This window comes from Schistocerca americana, chromosome 2 (genome assembly GCF_021461395.2).
Source record: "Schistocerca americana isolate TAMUIC-IGC-003095 chromosome 2, iqSchAmer2.1, whole genome shotgun sequence".
Classification (NCBI taxonomy): Eukaryota; Metazoa; Arthropoda; class Insecta; order Orthoptera; family Acrididae; genus Schistocerca; species Schistocerca americana.
This window is the reverse complement of record NC_060120.1, coordinates 438,865,003-438,883,626: the sequence shown is the minus strand read 5'-3', so window position 1 is coordinate 438,883,626 and position 18,624 is coordinate 438,865,003. Positions and strand designations below refer to the sequence as shown.

Here is an 18,624-nt window from a genome sequence, read left to right as displayed (position 1 = left end):
GGAGAGGATCAGGATGTGGGTTCTTGTTAAAAACAAATTAATTTTGTTGTAATTACGTTAAGGTCTAGGGTGTGCGTAATTCTTAATATGAAATTTAATTTAATATTACACGATTTTCCTCATTTGGTGCAGCAGTAGAGACGACATTCAAGCAGATATGTAAGTATATCATTTTTCAAAAATTTTCTTATTTTTCCATATTTTCTATCACTTTTATAATTTTTCAGTATTTTTCCATCTTTTCTACAATATTACATATTTTCCCAGTGAAACGAGTCTCGTCCCATTGCTCTCGACGTCACGTCAACGTTCCATCACGTCACGTTCCATTCTCTGGTGTCACGTTGACGCCATGATGATGTCTGCCAATCACAATGCAGAATTTTCTGAAAAGAACCGACCAGTCTGAATTACTTGTATTTATCATTCATAAGCCATCCCTACATCACTGGCATGTGTGTAAAGTCATACTGAGTGTGTTAAAAAACGAACGTGTTCCACAGAAATAACGACGCCATAACTTATTCCGCAAAATTAATGACGATATAACAAAAAATTCTGAGGTCCACCATTTCCAGACGCTCTTTAAATTTTAACTAAATACCACAATGCGATACATACGTTATTCCTAAACCAGGAGTACATTACTAGATCGTGTGGCTCATAGTTTAAGCGATACTGAAGTGTCTGTGGTTGCGGTACCGACCGCTATCCCATTGGCCGCTCTTTCAAACACGTGCGCCACATTACACCGCCACGTTTCCTATAGCCGCCGCCGCTGCTCGAGGGCGCTGCTACGAGCGATTACGCCAATGTCAGTGAGATCCTAGCATCCCCTCTCCAGAGCTCCAGCTATGGGTTTACTTACGTTCGAACATTCATGCACTGAACGCATTTTGTGTGTTTGCCAGTTAAATAACATTTACAGAACGTCATAGTGGCCAGGCCTCTGAATAGATATGTATTGAAGAGTGATACATTTATGTCTTTCGTATCTCTATGCATTTCTACATTAAAATCTGCTGTTAGCAACTGACGCTGCAAATACAGGAACAAAGTTATGTATTAATTTTGCTACTTTATATTAGAAGTAGAATAAATTGTAAGTAGGCTGTTTAGGTTTTTTTATTGGTAACGCCACCTCTGTATGAAAATCACTGGCTGTGCTGTGTGCAATCTGTGGCTGCTTTGCATATCCCTATCAGTAGTTAGTGCCTTCAGTAGTTTGAATCTTTTATTTAGCTGGAAGTAGTGGCGCTCGCTGTATTGCAGTAGCTTGAGTAGCGAAGATTTTTGTGAGGTAAGTGATTTGTGAAAGGTATAGTTTACTGTTAGTCAGGGCCCATTCTTTTGTAGGGAATTTTGAAAGTCAGATTGCATTGCGCTAACAAAATATTGTGTGTCAGTTTAAGCACAGTCATTTGTAATTGTTCAAAAGGGGACGTTTCATATGGCGACCCTATATGAAACGTCCCCTTTTGAACAATTACAAATGACTGTGCTTAAACTGACACACAATATTTTGTTAGCGCAATGCAATCTGACTTTCAAAATTCCCTACAAAAGAATGGGCCCTGACTAACAGTAAACTATACCTTTCACAAATCACTTACCTCACAAAAATCTTCGCTACTCAAGCTACTGCAATACAGCGAGCGCCACTACTTCCAGCTAAATAAAAGATTCAAACTACTGAAGGCACTAACTACTGATAGGGATAGTTAGCAAATGAAAGAATTTAATACAGAACAAACAATGTATTTACCTTGATTTCATCATATATAAATATAGCAGTTCATGAAAAATTTCAAAACTCCGCCATCTCTCTCCCCACATCCACCACTGCTGGCGGCTCACCTCCAACTGCGCAACGCTACGCGCTGTTCACGGCAAGCTGCCTAACACTACAATGGCAAGTATTACAACAATGCAAAGCAGCCACAGACTGCACACAGCACAGCCAGTGATTTTCATATAGAGGTGGCGTTACCAATAAAAAAACCTAAACAGCCTACTTACAAAATTAATATTTGAATTCTCTGTTCATGAACGGCGGCTGTTCCTCGCTCCTCTAAAGAACCACACAGTGTGCAAGGAAGTCGTAACAGTGTTTGTCCAGAAATACGATACAATTTTTCTTCGGACTGTAGCGGTTTCAGCCGTTACGAAATACATGTAATGTACTCGAAGTTGCGGATATGGACAAACCTCAGCTGTGTGGTGGAATGTCGACAGCAAAAATTTGTGCCGGACTTGCACTCGAACCCGGACTTCCTGCTTAACGCGAGCGGTCGCCTTACTGTTAGGCTATTCCAGCACGACTCACATTCCGGGCTAGAATTCCACATGCCGTGAACCATGTGTCTACAACCTGCACTCGTACATTCATTATGTGTATCTCTGTACAGGGGAGACATTTTAATTAAAAGTTGCTTGCTCGGTGTCGGCTGATTGGCGACATGAGGAAGTCTGGCTGTGAGTCGTTGTCGGGTAGGCTAACGGTAAGGCAACAGCTCGCAGTAAGCGAGAAATCCTGGTCCAAGTCGCGGCCCATCACAAATTTTCACTGTCGTCATTCCGTTACTCAGCTGATGGTTCTCCACATTTGCAACTGCGAATATGTCACATGTATTTCGAGTTTATAGTTAAAATCAGGATGATGTTAAAGGAAATGATGCCATAGTAAATTTATGGCATTGCAGCAAAATACTGAGGTTTACGTATTCCACAGACTATCAATCACACATAATTTATGTTTGCATAAGAATTAGCACAGCGCTACAAAATATGCACCTAGAAAGTTGACAAATATCTCCAGCCACTGTGGGTCATTCAAGGCTGGTATTTCTAAGCAAGGGTGTAACTCTGGAAGGGAGCGACAACGTAGCGTTGTTGGGGTAGACCACAGTACAACGCTGACGGATGGTGTAGGACTGTTGATATTTTTAAAAATGTCGGGAATGCGATATATCGGTATTATTAAGCCGGCCGGTGTGGCCGTGCGGTTCTAAGCGCGTCAGTTTGGAACCGCGTGACCGCTACGGTCGCAGGTTCGAATCCCGCCTCGGGCATGGATGTGGGTGATGTCCTTAGGTTAGTTAGGTTTAAGTAGTTCTAAGTTCTAGGGGACTGCCGGCCGAAGTGGCCGTGCGGTTAAAGGCGCTGCAGTCTGGAACCGCAAGCCCGCTACGGTCGCAGGTTCGAATCCTGCCTCGGGCATGGATGTTTGTGATGTCCTTAGGTTAGTTAGGTTTACCTAGTTCTAAGTTCTAGGGGACTAATGACCTCAGCAGTTGAGTCCCATAGTGCTCAGAGCCATTTTTTTTTTCTAGGGGACTGATGACCTCAGTAGTTAAGTCCGATAGTGCTCAGAGCCATTTGAACCATTTTTTTGGTATTATTAATACAGCCCCACGATATTTTGTGAGGTATCGATATATGACGAAGAAAATATCCACGTACCGATCTAATGCCGGTTTTAGAGCTGTGTATTTAAGGACTGATCTATTATTAGATACTCTGTATACTAACAAGCCAGTAGCCTGGCTATCCCCCCATAGAGCAAGAATCGAAAAGAAAACGATGCACGTTCACGCTTGGCGATAGCCACTTTGCTAACAATGGTAAGTACATATAAGTGCCACAATAAAAGGTGTCCGTCGGTCGGTTTCGTCACTTATCGCAATTGTTCAGCGCAGTTCATGTCGACTTCCCTGTTTTTTCATTTCTGCCAACACCAGCGATCTAGCAGTAGCTGTGTCAAAATTGTGTGGTGAAGTTAACCGTTGCAGTTTCTGTTAGCAGCGACGAGCGCCTATTACATCAGCATTTCCCATCATCCGTCTCCGCCCACCGCAAAGACCAATCTAGTCATTTAGATTTTTGTTCACCTTTTTAAGCGACTGTTTTTGAAGAATCCTGATGTGAAGAAATAGCATACTAGTTGCGTTAAAGATTGTCTTCTTTAACGCAGCGAGTGTGCTATTTCTTCACATCGGGAATCTTGCTATTCCATTCGCACCGCCACCGGCCAGTGCAATCGGACAACTTATTTGTGTCACCCGTGCATGCTTCACATAAGGAGAATGAATGACCGCGATGAAAGCTCAAAAAGTAATAAGACTCTTTCACACCGTGAAAGTAAAACTATTTTCTACTACAATTTCAAAAGAACAGTTTCAAATATTTACAGAAAATTGCAAAAAAAGTAATATAAAATAAAAATATCGGTCCTAAGTATTGTCATTTCGGAATGTATATATCGATTTATCGCGGAAAATATATCGCTTCATTAAATCGATATTTTCTGGTAAAGATTTCGATATATCAATTAATTCTTATTTTCCCAACAGTCTAGGGTGGAATACGGCCACGACCGTGAACACTGTGGCCGTTCATCTTCTCAACAATGTTAGAGAAAAATGTATTATATATGTGTGAAATACTCCCCGATACGGACAACCTGGTTGCTGGCGGAAAAGACACTGCTGCTGCTACTACAGGGTGATTTCTACTAACGTTTAAAAACCTCCGAAGGGACGCAGAGTACGCTGAAACATGCATGGTTTCGCGGCTATATGGATTACAGTGGCGAAAGCTTTTTCCAGGTCCACAACTCCTATGATGGTGCCTCGATTTTTCTTCAGTCGTGCTTCCATTATCAGTCACTCTCTGTTTCCTTTACCTTTCGTAAAGCCAAACTTATTTCCATCTGACAGATCCTCAATTTTCTTTTCCAATATTCTTTATATTATTCTTGTCAGTAACTTCAATGCATGGGCAGCTAAGGTGATTGTACGATAATTCTCGCGCTTATCTGCCCCTGCTATCTCCGGAATTGTGTGGACGACATTTTTCCACAAGGTGGAATGTCGCCACTCTCCTTGATTCTATACCAGGCTCATCCAAGAATTGCGCCCGGCGGGCGCGCCCGCGCCTCGCGGCCGCTTGGCAGCGTAGTTCAGCGCCCCGTCCGCGACCGTGTGTCGCTAGTGTAGACATAGAAGCGAGAGAGAGAGAGAGAGAGAGAGACAGAGCTGCGGAGCGAGTGAGACCGCACAGCACTGCTCTGCGCCGGACTGTCCCCCAGTCAGATCCAGCGTAAACAAAATATCCTATTTTAGAAATAGTTTTATGTAAGGGATATAGAGTTTCATTCTTATTGTTAGTAGTTACAAGTAAATAATTTTTGTTGTACGTCGTGCTACAGCTTTTTGTACCCCTTTTCAGAGTTTAGAAATCAGATCCTTAGTTTGCTGTTTTGTACGAAATAATTTTAACTGACCAAGTTTGAAAACTTATTAAAAATAGAATTAAGGTTATACAGCTCTTTAATTCTTACAGTCAACATTGTTAAAGAAGACAATTAACATTTTACACGTTTTTCTTTTTCGAGGAAACGATTTTGTCTAGGTTTGGTAGAATATTCCGAGAGACTGCTAACCTCTAAGAATTAGTCAAATTTTTATCGCCAAGTAATGAACGGTTTTAGCAAGCTTTAAAAGAGAGAAAAAGCGCTCATAAATATACGTAGAACTAAACATTGAGAGAAATTTGGCCGCGTGTTTGTGCAAAAGAGAATATTTCTCTCGTGAAAGACATCTGTAAAAGTCATTCAAAGTTTTACACATAAGAAAGCGGTTCTTCAGGCGGATATCGCAGTGCAGGTCAATCAGCTTTAGTTGAAGCACGTGTGAGACGTTCTCTGCCCGAAGGGAAAATGGGCGAACAAATATATCTGAGGCCGGTTGAAGCTCACTTAGCTCCAAAAATCTGCTTTCAAACTGTTCTTGTAATTCGCAAATGATTTGAACATAATGTGAAAAATCCACATCTTTTTTAACATTGTCTCGTGCGGGAAAGTGTCCACAATTCTTCTCGCGCAATTGTTTTCCCCACAAAATAAGTTTTTTTCTTTTTTTTTTTTTTTAAATACTTGAATCGTCTGCACTAAATCAGCAACAGAGTGATTTTCGCCTTGGAGTGAAATGTTCAAGTATGTAAATGACCAGTAAGGTCACTCAAAAAAGACAAATTCGCCACCCACTTAGGATCACAAAGCAATTTTTCTGGACGTCCTTTCATTTTACCCCTCAAGGAGACAAACCGATGAAGCACCTTTCCTCTGCTCAGCCATCTTACTTCGGCGTGGTAGGGGATGTCCGGGTATTCCGCTTCGATGTCAGCCAGAAATTCTTTAAATTGGAGATGTGTGAGTCCATGCGATCGAAGATATTTAACCGTTCGAAGAACTGTGTCCATTACATTTTTTATGTTGACAATCTTCGCACAAAGTGCCTCCTGGTATATCAGACAATGGACTGCCGCGAATAAGGAACAGCCGACTTCAGCGATTTTTGACCTGACGTAACCCAGGAATCCAGTGCGTATCCCTCGTAGCGCAGGGGCTCCATCCGTTGTTACACTGGTCAGGCGTTCCTATTTTAAACCCATTGACTCTAACACGTTTCCCACGGCTAGAAAAACATCCAAACCCTTGGTTGTGTCTTATAATGGTATAAAGAAGAGGCGCGCGGCGGGCGGTCGGGCGGTCCGCACGGCCAGCTAAGCGGCACGGCTCGGCCACTGCAGCAACATAGGAATTCGCCCGGGGCGCTGGCCGCGGGCGATCGCCGGCGCTAGCGCCCCAGGGGCACAGTTTGGACGAGCCTGTTCTACACAGCAACGCGAAAAGTAGTTCCGTTTCCATTCCCTCCAATGTTTAAGAAATTCCGATGGAATGTTGTCCATCCCTTTTGCATTATTTAACCTCAAGTCTGCCAAGGCTCGTTGAAATTATGACCCTAACACTGTAACCCCTGTCTATTTCATATCGACTCCAACTTCTTCTTCTATCACTACTTCAGAGGAAGCCTTTCCCTAATAGAGGTCTCCGATTCCATCTTTCAACCTCTACGCTTTCAAATGGTTCAAATGGCTCTGAGCACTATGGGACTTAACATCTGAGGTCATTAGTCCCCTAGAACTTAGAACTACTTATACCTAACTAACCTAAGGACATCACACACATCCATTCCCGAGGCAGGTTTCGAACCTGCGACCGTAGCGGTCGCGCGGTTCCTGACTATAACGTCTAGAACCGCTCGGCCACACCGGCCGGCTCTCCGCTTTCACCTCTGCGTTTAACAGTGCAGCTCCCGTTGCACTCTTGATGTTGCCGCTCTTGTCTTTAATTTTACCGAAGGTTGTGCTAACTTTTCCATATGCTAAGCCAGTCCTTCCTATGTTCATTTTTCTTATCTCTTCACGTTTTTCTACGTTATGAAAGAAATAACTCAGAAATGTTCAGAATGTAACCATACGTAGAAATTAATTTGAGGTGTGAATTTAGAATGACTCGTTCGATGTCATTACGACCTTCTGTGCAAAATGACCCATGGAACATGTAACTATCTAACTAATTAACTATCAATTGACCTTGGCTTCTCTGCAGTTCCTAATTGATTTATAATCCTGTTTTCATGTTTTACCTGAACATTTTTGCATTTCCTTATTTCCTCGATCAGTTGAATTATTTCTTCTGTTACCCATGGTTTCTGCGCAATTACCTTTCTTGGTCGTATGTTTGTCTTTCGAACATCTGTGATTGCACATTCTACGTACCTCCTCGATCCGTCGTCAACTGAACTGCCTCCTGTGGTAGTATCCACATCATTAGTGATTTTGAAACGTTCTAAGTAATCCTTTGTACTTCAATATCCCACCTTCTCCAACACGGATCCTTTATTACTAATCTCTTAAACCTCAGCCTACTCTTCATCACTAGTAAATTGTGATGTGAGTCTATCTATTCCTGGGTACGCCTTACAATCCGATATCTGATGCCGAAATCTCAATCTCACCATGACCTAATCCAGCTGAATCTTCCACTTTCTTCAGGCTGTTACCAAGTATACCTGCACCTCTTGTGATTCTTGAACAGAGAATTCGCTATTACTAACGGAATCTTCTTGCATATGTGACTTAGTCTTCCTCCTCTTTCATCTCTACTACCAAGCCCATATTCCCCGCAACCCTTTCTTCTACTCCTTCCCGTACAAACGCATGATTATTAGATTTCCATCTCCCTTTATGTACTGAATTACTCGCCCTGTATCCTCATATATTTTCTCTGTCTCTAAATCTTCTCCTAGCAACGTCGGTATGTACTAAAAAAAAATTGGGTCAAACGGCTATGACCACTATGGGACTTAACTTTGAGGTCATCAGTCCCCCAGAACATAGAACTATTTAAACCTAACTAACCTAAGGACATCATACACATCCATGCCCGAGGCAAGATTCGAACCTGCGACCGTAGCAGCCGCGCGGTTCCAGACTGTAGCGCCTAGAACCGATCGGCCACCCCGGCCGGCGGTATGTACTCATGAAGTATTATTGTCGATGACGGTTTTCTATCGATCTGATGAGAACAAACCTAGCACTTACCTGTTAACAGTAACTCACTGTCTGCCCTACCTCCTATTCATAACGAATTTTACTCACGTTATATTATTTTCTGCTGTCATTGATATTAACGTATATTCGTCTGACCATAAATGTTACCTCCTTTCGATTTCACTTCCCTGATCTCCGTTGGATGTAGTTTGAGCTTTTGCATTTCCCTTCCAGAATTTCTAGCTTTCCTACCACACGTTTCACTGCTTGTTTCCCCGTCAATGCAAGAAAGTGCCATCAGCCTCCTATGACATCTTTGGCAAGGCCGTTGGTAGAATAAGGGTTACTTCTTATGCCGAAAGTCTTTGGCCACCATTGCTAATGATTTTTATTAAACGTTTTAGCAGTGGCTGGGTTCAAACCCGTGACCAAAGACGTTTTAACCGCTAGTCAGAGACGCTAATCCTAAATCACAGTCGTAATTATTGTGTTAAAATGGAACTGCAAACTCGAGTGAAGACCCGAAACTACACCGTTAATCAATCACACCGAGGAAATCTCAGATGTCACAATCCACTACCATCTTCGTCACGATACTTAGCAACTCCAGTTATTCCCTCTGAACATTATGAATTCGTACAAAATACCGGGTGATCAAAAAGTCAGTATAAATTTGAAAACTGAATAAATCACGGAATAAGGTAGATAGACAGATACAAATTGACACACATGCTCGGAATGACATGAGGTTTTATTAGAACAAAAAAAAATGCAAAAGTTCAAAAATGTCCGACAGATGGCGCTTCATCTGATCAGAATAGCAGTAATTAGCATAACAAAGTAAGACAAAGCGAAGATGATGTTCTTTACAGGAAATGCTCAATATGTCCACCATTATTCCTCAACAATAGCTATAGTCGAGGAATAATGTTGTGAACAGCACTGTAAAGCATGTCCAGATTTATGGTGAGGCATTGGCGTCAGATGTCTTTCAGCATCCCTAGAGATGTCGGTCGATCACGATACACTTACGACTTCAGGTAACCCCAAAGCCAATAATCGCACGGACTGAGGTCTGGGGACCTGGGAGGCCAAGTATGACGAAAGTGGCGGCTTAGCACACGATCATCAACAAACGCGTCTAGCAATATGGGGTGGAGCGCCATCCTGCATAAACATCGTACGTTCCAGCAGATGTCTATCAGCCAGGCTGGGGATGATGCGATTCTGTAACGTATCGGCGTACCTCTCACCCTTCACGGTAGCAGTTACTGACGTTTTGCTGTTCATTGCCATCTGTCGGACATTTTGTGAACTTTGTTTTTTTTTCTAATAAAACCCCATGTCATTACAAGCATGTGTGTCAATTTTTACCTCTCTATCTACATTATTCAGCGATGCATTAAGTTTTCAAATTTATACTGACTTTTTGATCACTCGGTATGTTAATTGATTATGCACGTATTGTCACATATTAAAAGAGAATGCTAATGAAGTACAGTGAAACAAATAATGACTTAGGTATTCATGAGCGGTCATCAAGACCGCCTATTAGTTATTGGAATAAAAATGTACATGATGTTTTAATTTCAACAGGGCAGTCTACCGTGAGGCGGACATTTACTTGCTGGATGATCCCTTGTCTGCAGTGGACACTCACGTAGGAAAACATTTGTTCGACGAGTGCATAAGTTCCTACCTCAGTGGCAAGACGAGGATTCTGGTCACTCACCAACTTCAGCACTTGCAGACTGCTGACAACATCGTGGTGCTTAACAAAGTGTGTTGTTCTTTTCTGACAGCTGTAACAACTTTATGGTGTTGTGCTCTCATTCTAATGGGTGTTTACGTTGCAGGGGAAGATCGAACATCAGGGAACCTTCGAGGAAATCATCAAGAGCGGTGTCAGCTTCTCAAAACTGATGTCTTATTCTGAGGAAGAATCTAAACAGGAGTTCGGCATTTCACGACTGCGAAGCACTAGAAAATCGTTTCGTGTAATTAGTTATCTATTTATTCTAAAATTCATTTTGCTTTTCCTCAGTTATGACTGTACTACTGTAAATCTGGTTTCATTTGTAGAGAAAGGAGGATAGTCGTAGGACGCCAAAGCGTATTGGATCACGAAAGGGTTACAAAGGAGGAGCTCTCCGGCGAGTTTCTGACTTGTCACTAGTGGTGAGTACTGCAAACTGCTGTTGCACTTCTACCGTGTGTGTGTGTGTGTGTGTGTGTGTGTGTGTGTGTGTGTGTGTGTGTGTCTGTGTACGTGTATGTGTGATTATATGTCGGAGATGTGCATTTCAACTCTATGTTATGTAAAACTTTTTCTCCGTGAAGAGTATGATCGTCTTGTTGTTTGTATCCGATTCTGTATACTATTTTAGTTAATTTGTGTATTGTTAATAATCATTTTGCAGTTGTGGATCGCCCAGGAATAGCGAGACCTTTACTTTTTTGTGCTAGTGATTCATTTAATTGAGCAACAGAGCATTCACCCAGGGCTCAGCTCACAACTGAGAAAACAAGTTTTGCAGAGAGTCAGCCTCTCAGTCGACTGTTATCAGGTTCACCTTTTTCCGTGAAAATGTCTATCACCCTTGTCAAGATCATGAAATCAGAATATTTCTACTAACTGACGTCCTGTGCACTAAGTGTACAGTACGCGTTTGTGCATATAAGCCTGACGTGATACTACACTCCTGGAAATTGAAATAAGAACACCGTGAATTCATTGTCCCAGGAAGGGGAAACTTTATTGACACATTCCTGGGGTCAGATACATCACATGATCACACTGACAGAACCACAGGCACATAGACACAGGGAACAGAGCATGCACGATGTCGGCACTAGTACAGTGTATATCCACCTTTCGCAGCAATGGAGGCTGCTATTCTCCCATGGAGACGATCGTAGAGATGCTGGATGTAGTCCTGTGGAACGGGTTGCCATGCCATTTCCACCTGGCGCCTCAGTTGGACCAGCGTTCGTGCTGGACGTGCAGACCGCGTGAGACGACGCTTCATCCAGTCCCAAACATGCTCAATGGGGGACAGATCCGGAGATCTTGCTGGCCAGGGTAGTTGACTTACACCTTCTAGAGCACGTTGCGTGGCACGGGATACATGCGGACGTTGCATTGTCCTGTTGGAACAGCAAGTTCCCTGCCGGTCTAGGAATGGTAGAACGATGGGTTCGATGACGGTTTGGATGTACCGTGCACTATTCAGTGTCCCCTCGACGATCACCAGTGGTGTACGGCCAGTGTAGGAGATCGCTCCCCACACCATGATGCTGGGTGTTGGCCCTGTGTGCCTCGGTCGTATGCAGTCCTGATTGTGGCGCTCACCTGCACGGCGCCAAACACGCATACGACCATCATTGGCACCAAGGCAGAAGCGACTCTCATCGCTGAAGACGACACGTCTCCATTCGTCCCTCCATTCACGCCTGTCGCGACACCACTGGAGGCGGGCTGCACGATGTTGGGGCGTGAGCGGAAGACGGCCTAACGGTGTGCGGGACCGTAGCCCAGCTTCATGGAGACGGTTGCGAATGGTCCTCGCCGATACCCCAGGAGCAACAGTGTCCCTAATTTGCTGGGAAGTGGCGGTGCGGTCCCCTACGGCACTGCGTAGAATCCTACGGTCTTGGCGTGCATCCGTGCGTCGCTGCGGTCCGGTCCCAGGTCGACGGGCACGTGCACCTTCCGCCGACCACTGGCGACAACATCGATGTACTGTGGAGACCTCACGCCCCACGTGTTGAGCAATTCGGCGGTACGTCCACCCAGCCTCCCGCATGCCCACTATACGCCCTCGCTCAAAGTCCGTCAACTGCACATACGGTTCACGTCCACGCTGTCGCGGCATGCTACCAGTGTTAAAGACTGCGATGGAGCTCCGTATGCCACGGCAAACTGGCTGACACTGACGGCGGCGGTGCACAAATGCTGCGCAGCTAGCGCCATTCGACGGCCAACACCGCGGTTCCTGGTGTGTCCGCTGTGCCGTGCGTGTGATCATTGCTTGTACAGCCCTCTCGCAGTGTCCGGAGCAAGTATGGTGGGTCTGACACACCGGTGTCAATGTGTTCTTTTTTCCATTTCCAGGAGTGTACGTTGATATGAAGTAGTACTAATGAACGTAATTTTATAGAGAAAATTGCGCAGTTACTAACAGCATTCGAACTACATAACATTACATGAGTACATTACTGCCAAGTGTGCAGCATTAGCTAAGCAGTAAGACAAGACAACAAAACAATTGACTACTAGAGAACTCTGCATCTGAATGACTTTTTTTTTTTTTGTAAATAAAAATAATTTAGGAAAATATTGTTAACTGCTGCTGCCACTGTGGAGTGCGAACACATTTTTTTGTTTTTTTGTTTTAATTTTAGGTCCAACAACGGACATTCACGTAAGGGTGAATTTGAGTGGCGAGGCGTCACTTTACTATTATTTACTCTTGGGTGCAGAATATGCTTTGGTACTTAGGTTACATGTATTAGGCACATAGTTCAGCAGTTCAAAGTACATTTCTCAAATACAAATGATCTATAACAGTTACTTTTACAAGAGAGTCCGTGCCTCCAGTTTAGTTCAGAGTCCATCTACTCTTTTCTGAGTCAAAATAATGTCCTGTGTCTATTTCGTACAAAGGCTCCGTTAGCACAAATATACTAGGGTTTTGTGTTGACACCTGGAACTTTCCAGTATTTTCGATGTTTCTGTTCCTCATCAAGAAAATGTTCTGTTATTCTGCGACTCACTTATGCTGAATATGCAGTCCTTGAAAGCTCGTCTCTTTGTATCTTCACTTTCTTCTGTCTTCTGTTCTCCGTTGATGATTTCGAAAAAGTAGTGATTTCCTCTTACATTTCGGTATTTTACTGCAACAATACTGCAATGATTATCTGCTGGCAACTTGAGTTCCGTTCGCCTCTGCACGCTAAACTGGTTTCATGAACTAGCACTACACTGCTTGTCTCCACATAACAGCTTCCGTCTATTATCATAAAGTAATCTGTGTCCTGTCCTTTCTGCAAAATCATCACTTTTTCCACAAATAAAATGACTCGTTCGGTCAGAGCGTCTTTGCACTGCCACATCCCAGCTTCAACTGACTCGCTTGCAGTTGTGGCTTCTCTTTTAACGAATTTTGCCAGATTGAGTTTCTCCTACAAGATTAAACATATTTACAGAGTACACTGAATTCGTTTAACTTTAAAAATCATACAATATCATCATTACTTACATTGCTTGTCATCGGAAATATGCTTTGTTAGTTTGTGGCAGGGAAAATCTCCATTACAGTATATGTAAATAAAACCGAACAAGACAGAACATTTTAGTACTTCACCACTCTAACAAATTTAAAACGTTTAATGAAAAAGTATATGGTTTCTTGTTGATAATAATTAATATCATTCGGGTTTGTCACATAGACGCTGATACTTTAATACCTTATTACACAGATATAATGTGTGTGTGAGTGTTGTTTGTGTGTGTGTGTGTGTATGTGTGAGTTGGGTTGAGTTGTTTTGGGGGAGGAGACCAAACAGCGAGGTCATCGGTCTTATCGGATTAGGGAAGGATGGGGAAGGAAGTTGGCCGTGCCCTTTCAAAGGAACCATCCCGACATTTGCCTGGAGCGAGTTAGGGAAATCACGGAAAACCTAAATCAGGATGGCCGGACGCGGGATTGAACCGGTCTGTGTGTGTGTGTGTGTGTGTGTGTGTGTGAGTGAGTGTGTAGTTTTCCATAGCTCGTAACCATGATAAATAATTAGTCCAATTGCTGTTTGGTAAAAAGTGTAGAATATTCTACTGCAAATTCATTGTTTTCGCACCTAGCAGTACATGTGACAGTCTACAGAAATTGAGCTGCCTATGACCTTCCACACAGTGGCAAATGGCACAGTGCGCAACTCAGCAAAGCACGTATATGCAAAGTGAGAGATAAACGTCTCTGTTCAGACCACGTTGTTGTGTGTTTCGTGTTCGCTAGAAGTATGTCACTGCTGAATTACGTGCGTTAGTTGACCTGAATTAAGAAATTACGTGTTTTGTTTCTGATTTGTTAAAAAATTATTTTAGATGTTGTAATGACGTTCTGCAAAAATACGCTACGGTAGCTATTTATGTTGTGCTCGATTTGATAGGTTATCCGCTTCAGAAGTTAATTCACATTAGTTAATTGTTTCACTAGAAGACAAGAACGCGTAACTGCGTCATTTGAAATCAATCAAAATAACCGAGTAAGATATATCAGCTACAGAAACGGAATTAAAGCGTAACGTAACTGCTTTTATTAAAAATATCTAATTTAAAAAACAGTTAAGTAAATGGTGTTCACTCTTTACAAACTTAATAATTTAATTTGATGTGTCTGCCACTCGGGGTAGCCGGTGCGGTCTGAGGCGCGTTGTCAGAGTTCGCGCGGCTGCCCCAGTCGGCGGTTCGAGTCCTCCCTCGAGCATGGGTGTGTGTGTTGTCCTTAGCGTAAGTTAGTTTATGTTAGATTAAGTAGTGTGTAAGCTTAGGGACCGATGACCTCATTAGTTTGGCCCCATAGAATTTACCACAAATTTCCAATTTTTTTGATGTGTCTGAACTTAAACAAGTAACAACTTTTTATGTTATACTAAGATCTAGAGTCAACTTTATCTTTTATTAATGATAGCCTCATTTTCGACTTCCTGTGTGTTGTTGCTTATATCTTCGGGACAGAGTGTTGGCAAGTAGACATTTATCCGTTGACTCAGTGCCACACAGAACGTGGTCGGTGTGCTGGTATCGACCATCGCCTGAGATTAACATTAACGTTGTGCTCGTGTCACACCCAGCAGCAACTGATTTGTATGTAGCTGCAACACAGTAGGACTGAAGTGGAGCATCTAACAGCAAATATCCTGAAAATAGCCGGGTCTTAAGCGATCTTCTGGCAGACACTGAAGTGTCGCACATCTAATGCAGCGGCACAATATACCCCAGCAGGAGCATATGTAAGTCCCCTCTCACATCCAGCATTCTGCAAATTCGCCCTCAGAAATTCCTTTCTTTTCATTTGCCAACCAGTTTTCCTCATCTCACTTATCGGTTTACTTGTTAACAATGCTTGGTGCTCTTGGTTATTACTCTCTTCTCAAAAGCCATAAAACATGCACTTGCTTAAAAATGCTTTCTCTAGAAGCATTCCACAATTATGCTCTCTTTGTAGATGCCTTTCCCAGAATCTGGAAACCTCTTTTTCCCGTCGGGTCGTAATTTTTCCGGTCCTCAGACAGAGATCATGGTCATCAATAGTGCATTGTTGTTGATTGTACAGGCCAAACAAGCGTAGGTAACTACACATCTACAGCGGCTTTTGGAGAGGCTCGCCTGGGCACCTCGTTTGGCGAACGTATTTTTTCTTGCACCCAGGTCTCCCACGCATCGACATACTGCAGTATGGCTTTGCATTTCGAAGTGAGGCATTGTTCTGCAACTTGTGATTCAGGAAAGGACCATATAAGAGGGAAAAAAAGTAAGGCTTTGGAGGTTATTGTAAAAACATTTCTCCTGTCTCCTAAAACGAAAATGGTTCAAATGGCTCTAAGCACTATGGGACTTAACTGCTGAGGTCATCAGTCCCCTAGAACTTAGAACTACTTAAACCTAACTAACCTAAGGACATCACACACACCTATGCCCGAGGCAGGATTCGAACCAGTGACCGTAGCGAAACGAAAATGAATCAGAACAGAAACGACTGTGGTAACACGTTTTAGGTTCTGCGTATTTACCACCAAACAGTTCCTTTGAAGCTGACAGAGTAATCCTCGCAAGTTACTGTTTTACTGAATACGAACTACTGGCTACAAGAAATTTGCACATGCACTAACGACAAGGCTAGGATCAACATTATCCCTTATCTCATTCTGCTGTCATTAGATGGAATGAGATGCTAAGTTAGATTAAGGTTTTGGTCTGTTGAAATCTTTGTAGAATCTTTAAATGATCAGTGGCCAGACTAGGAAAGTTACACATTGGTTGTACCACACTGCCACTTTTAGCTTTGACCGATGCATCTGCAACCACCTCAGATACACTCGCTGCATGCATTCAGGAAGTTATAGTTGCTCATAGCGTTTGTGGAAGTGTGTGCTTTGTATCAATTTTAAAAACAATTTTCTGGAAGTACTGCCTGCCATAGTGGTTTCTTTTACAAAAATTCTCAACTCATTTTTTTACCCACTCTGCCGCAATTCGAGCTTGTACCCCATCTCTGATGGCCCAGCCTTCGACTGTAGGTTAAAGTCTAATGTCTCTTATTCTGTAGGCATCTAGCAATAATTTTCTAACGATACTCAATTTAGTGATGGAAGTAAGACCATGCTTATCGTACAGTTAAATTTCCTTCTTATATGAACAGCAGAAACGTTGTAGGTTGCTGGTTGACGGTACAGTATCTGATGTTTTAAATTTCTAATGAAACTGACTTGTCACCAAACTTGACAAGTTTTATTGCAATGTTTCACTTTCATAGCATTAAAATTCCGTTTTGAATTTCAAAACCGGCATAGGTGATATTGTTAAATATCTTCTTCCCTTCAACTTAGTTTCATCAAATCTTTTTCCAGGTGTGGTAGATAGCTATCATAAAAGATCTGAAGTACTGTATCGCATATTTTGTAACACACGGAACCAATCAGTGTAGCACGACATGTACCGTTTGCTGTAATGACAACCGCAATGCGACTCGTGAGTAATAGAACCATAGACATTCCGGATCAAACAGGCTGTCCTTGCCCACATGCAGACTCAAGGCTGCAAACCACACTGGAAACTCTGTAGCTCCACTGGCCTTGACATTACAAGCCAGGCCCACCTATCAATGATGTTATCAAGCCATGCCTTCTTCCCTACCCTTCCCTCTCTGCAAGCAATCACAATGCAAGATGGCAGAACTAACCAGCCTGAGTTAAAAAAAAAAAAAAAAACCTCCAATATAGTGGAACTAGCGCAGTTGTCATTTGTAACTCCTACCTGCCACCTCACCCTTCTCTCCCACCTGCTGCAAATCTCAGTTTAGTGTTAAAATTAGGTGGTTCGATCAGAATGCAGTTTCATTAAATAAAATAAATTTGAAAAGTCTGTATATGGAGTCCAACTGTACTTTACACCTTCACTCCTCTCCAGACAATCACAGTGAATTATTACTATGAGGTAGCCTGATCAGAACGTAGTTTTCAAAAAAGAAATAAAATAAATTAAAAATAATGTTCCTAGCACATGGTCCTTCTCTTAAAAAACGGTTCGTTAACTGTGTGTGAAAGATAATTTCCTTTTGCGGCGCGCGCACACACATACACACACACACAGACACAATTTCTCTCTCTCTCTCTCTCTCACTCACTCACTCACACACACACACACACACACACACACACACACACACACACACACAAAAACTGTGATGTGACAGTCAATTGTTGTCATTCGGGGCGAGAAGTTTGCTTGCGGGTCGCGCTTAAAGGGAGCTCGCACGGCGGCTGGTGAGACCAGCGGGGGAAGAAGGCGGCGAACGAGTGATCAGTAGCAGACCGCTCCACGTGGACATGTCAGTTTCAAGCGGCGGGGGTTACGTGATGTCACCAGGGTTTACTCCGTTCTAGCACACGGCTTTAAGACAATGCTTTATCCGCGTTTGCATTGACTACACTCAAATGCAGATTAGTACGAATCAGTCGAGATTCTGACACGATTTATACGAATTTATATCAAAAGATATTACATAAACAAATCTGCAACATGTGCAGTTTTCTGAATAATTTATAACTTTTGAAACAATGCAGGTACAGAGTAGAGCGAGTGCTCATGTTAAAGGTTTCATCGAAACGCAATGACTGAGATGTTTGTATAACTTACAGCATTAATATTTCACTGGTAAAACACCAATTTTATTAATCTATTGATAATAATGAATTATAACAAATAATACAAGACAGATGCACGAACAGCAAGGCGGTGGTAGATAGTGGATGTCGTTATACACATTTCAGCATGATTAGTTTGTGATATTTGTAATTATTATGGTATGTTGTCTTGTTTATTAATAATTTTTGCATAGTTTTTCTAATATTTGTTTTACCTTTGTATATACATAAATTATGATCAGCGCATCAGAAAGAGCACTTCAAATCCATATGGAAAGTGGTGCCTTATAAAGAACTCTAATG

At 42.5% G+C, this 18,624-nt stretch overlaps 1 protein-coding gene across 1 annotated transcript in view; it reads left to right on the top strand.

Moving 5' to 3' along the window:
* The window catches only part of LOC124594856 (ATP-binding cassette sub-family C member 4-like), a 289,353-nt gene that overhangs the window by 169,132 nt on the left and 101,597 nt on the right, over positions 1–18,624 (top strand). Inside the window, exons 12-14 of the mRNA XM_047133319.1 lie at positions 9,994–10,177; positions 10,254–10,394; positions 10,480–10,575. Coding sequence (XP_046989275.1) covers positions 9,994–10,177; positions 10,254–10,394; positions 10,480–10,575 — 421 coding nt within the window. The remainder of the gene's footprint in view (positions 1–9,993; positions 10,178–10,253; positions 10,395–10,479; positions 10,576–18,624) is intronic.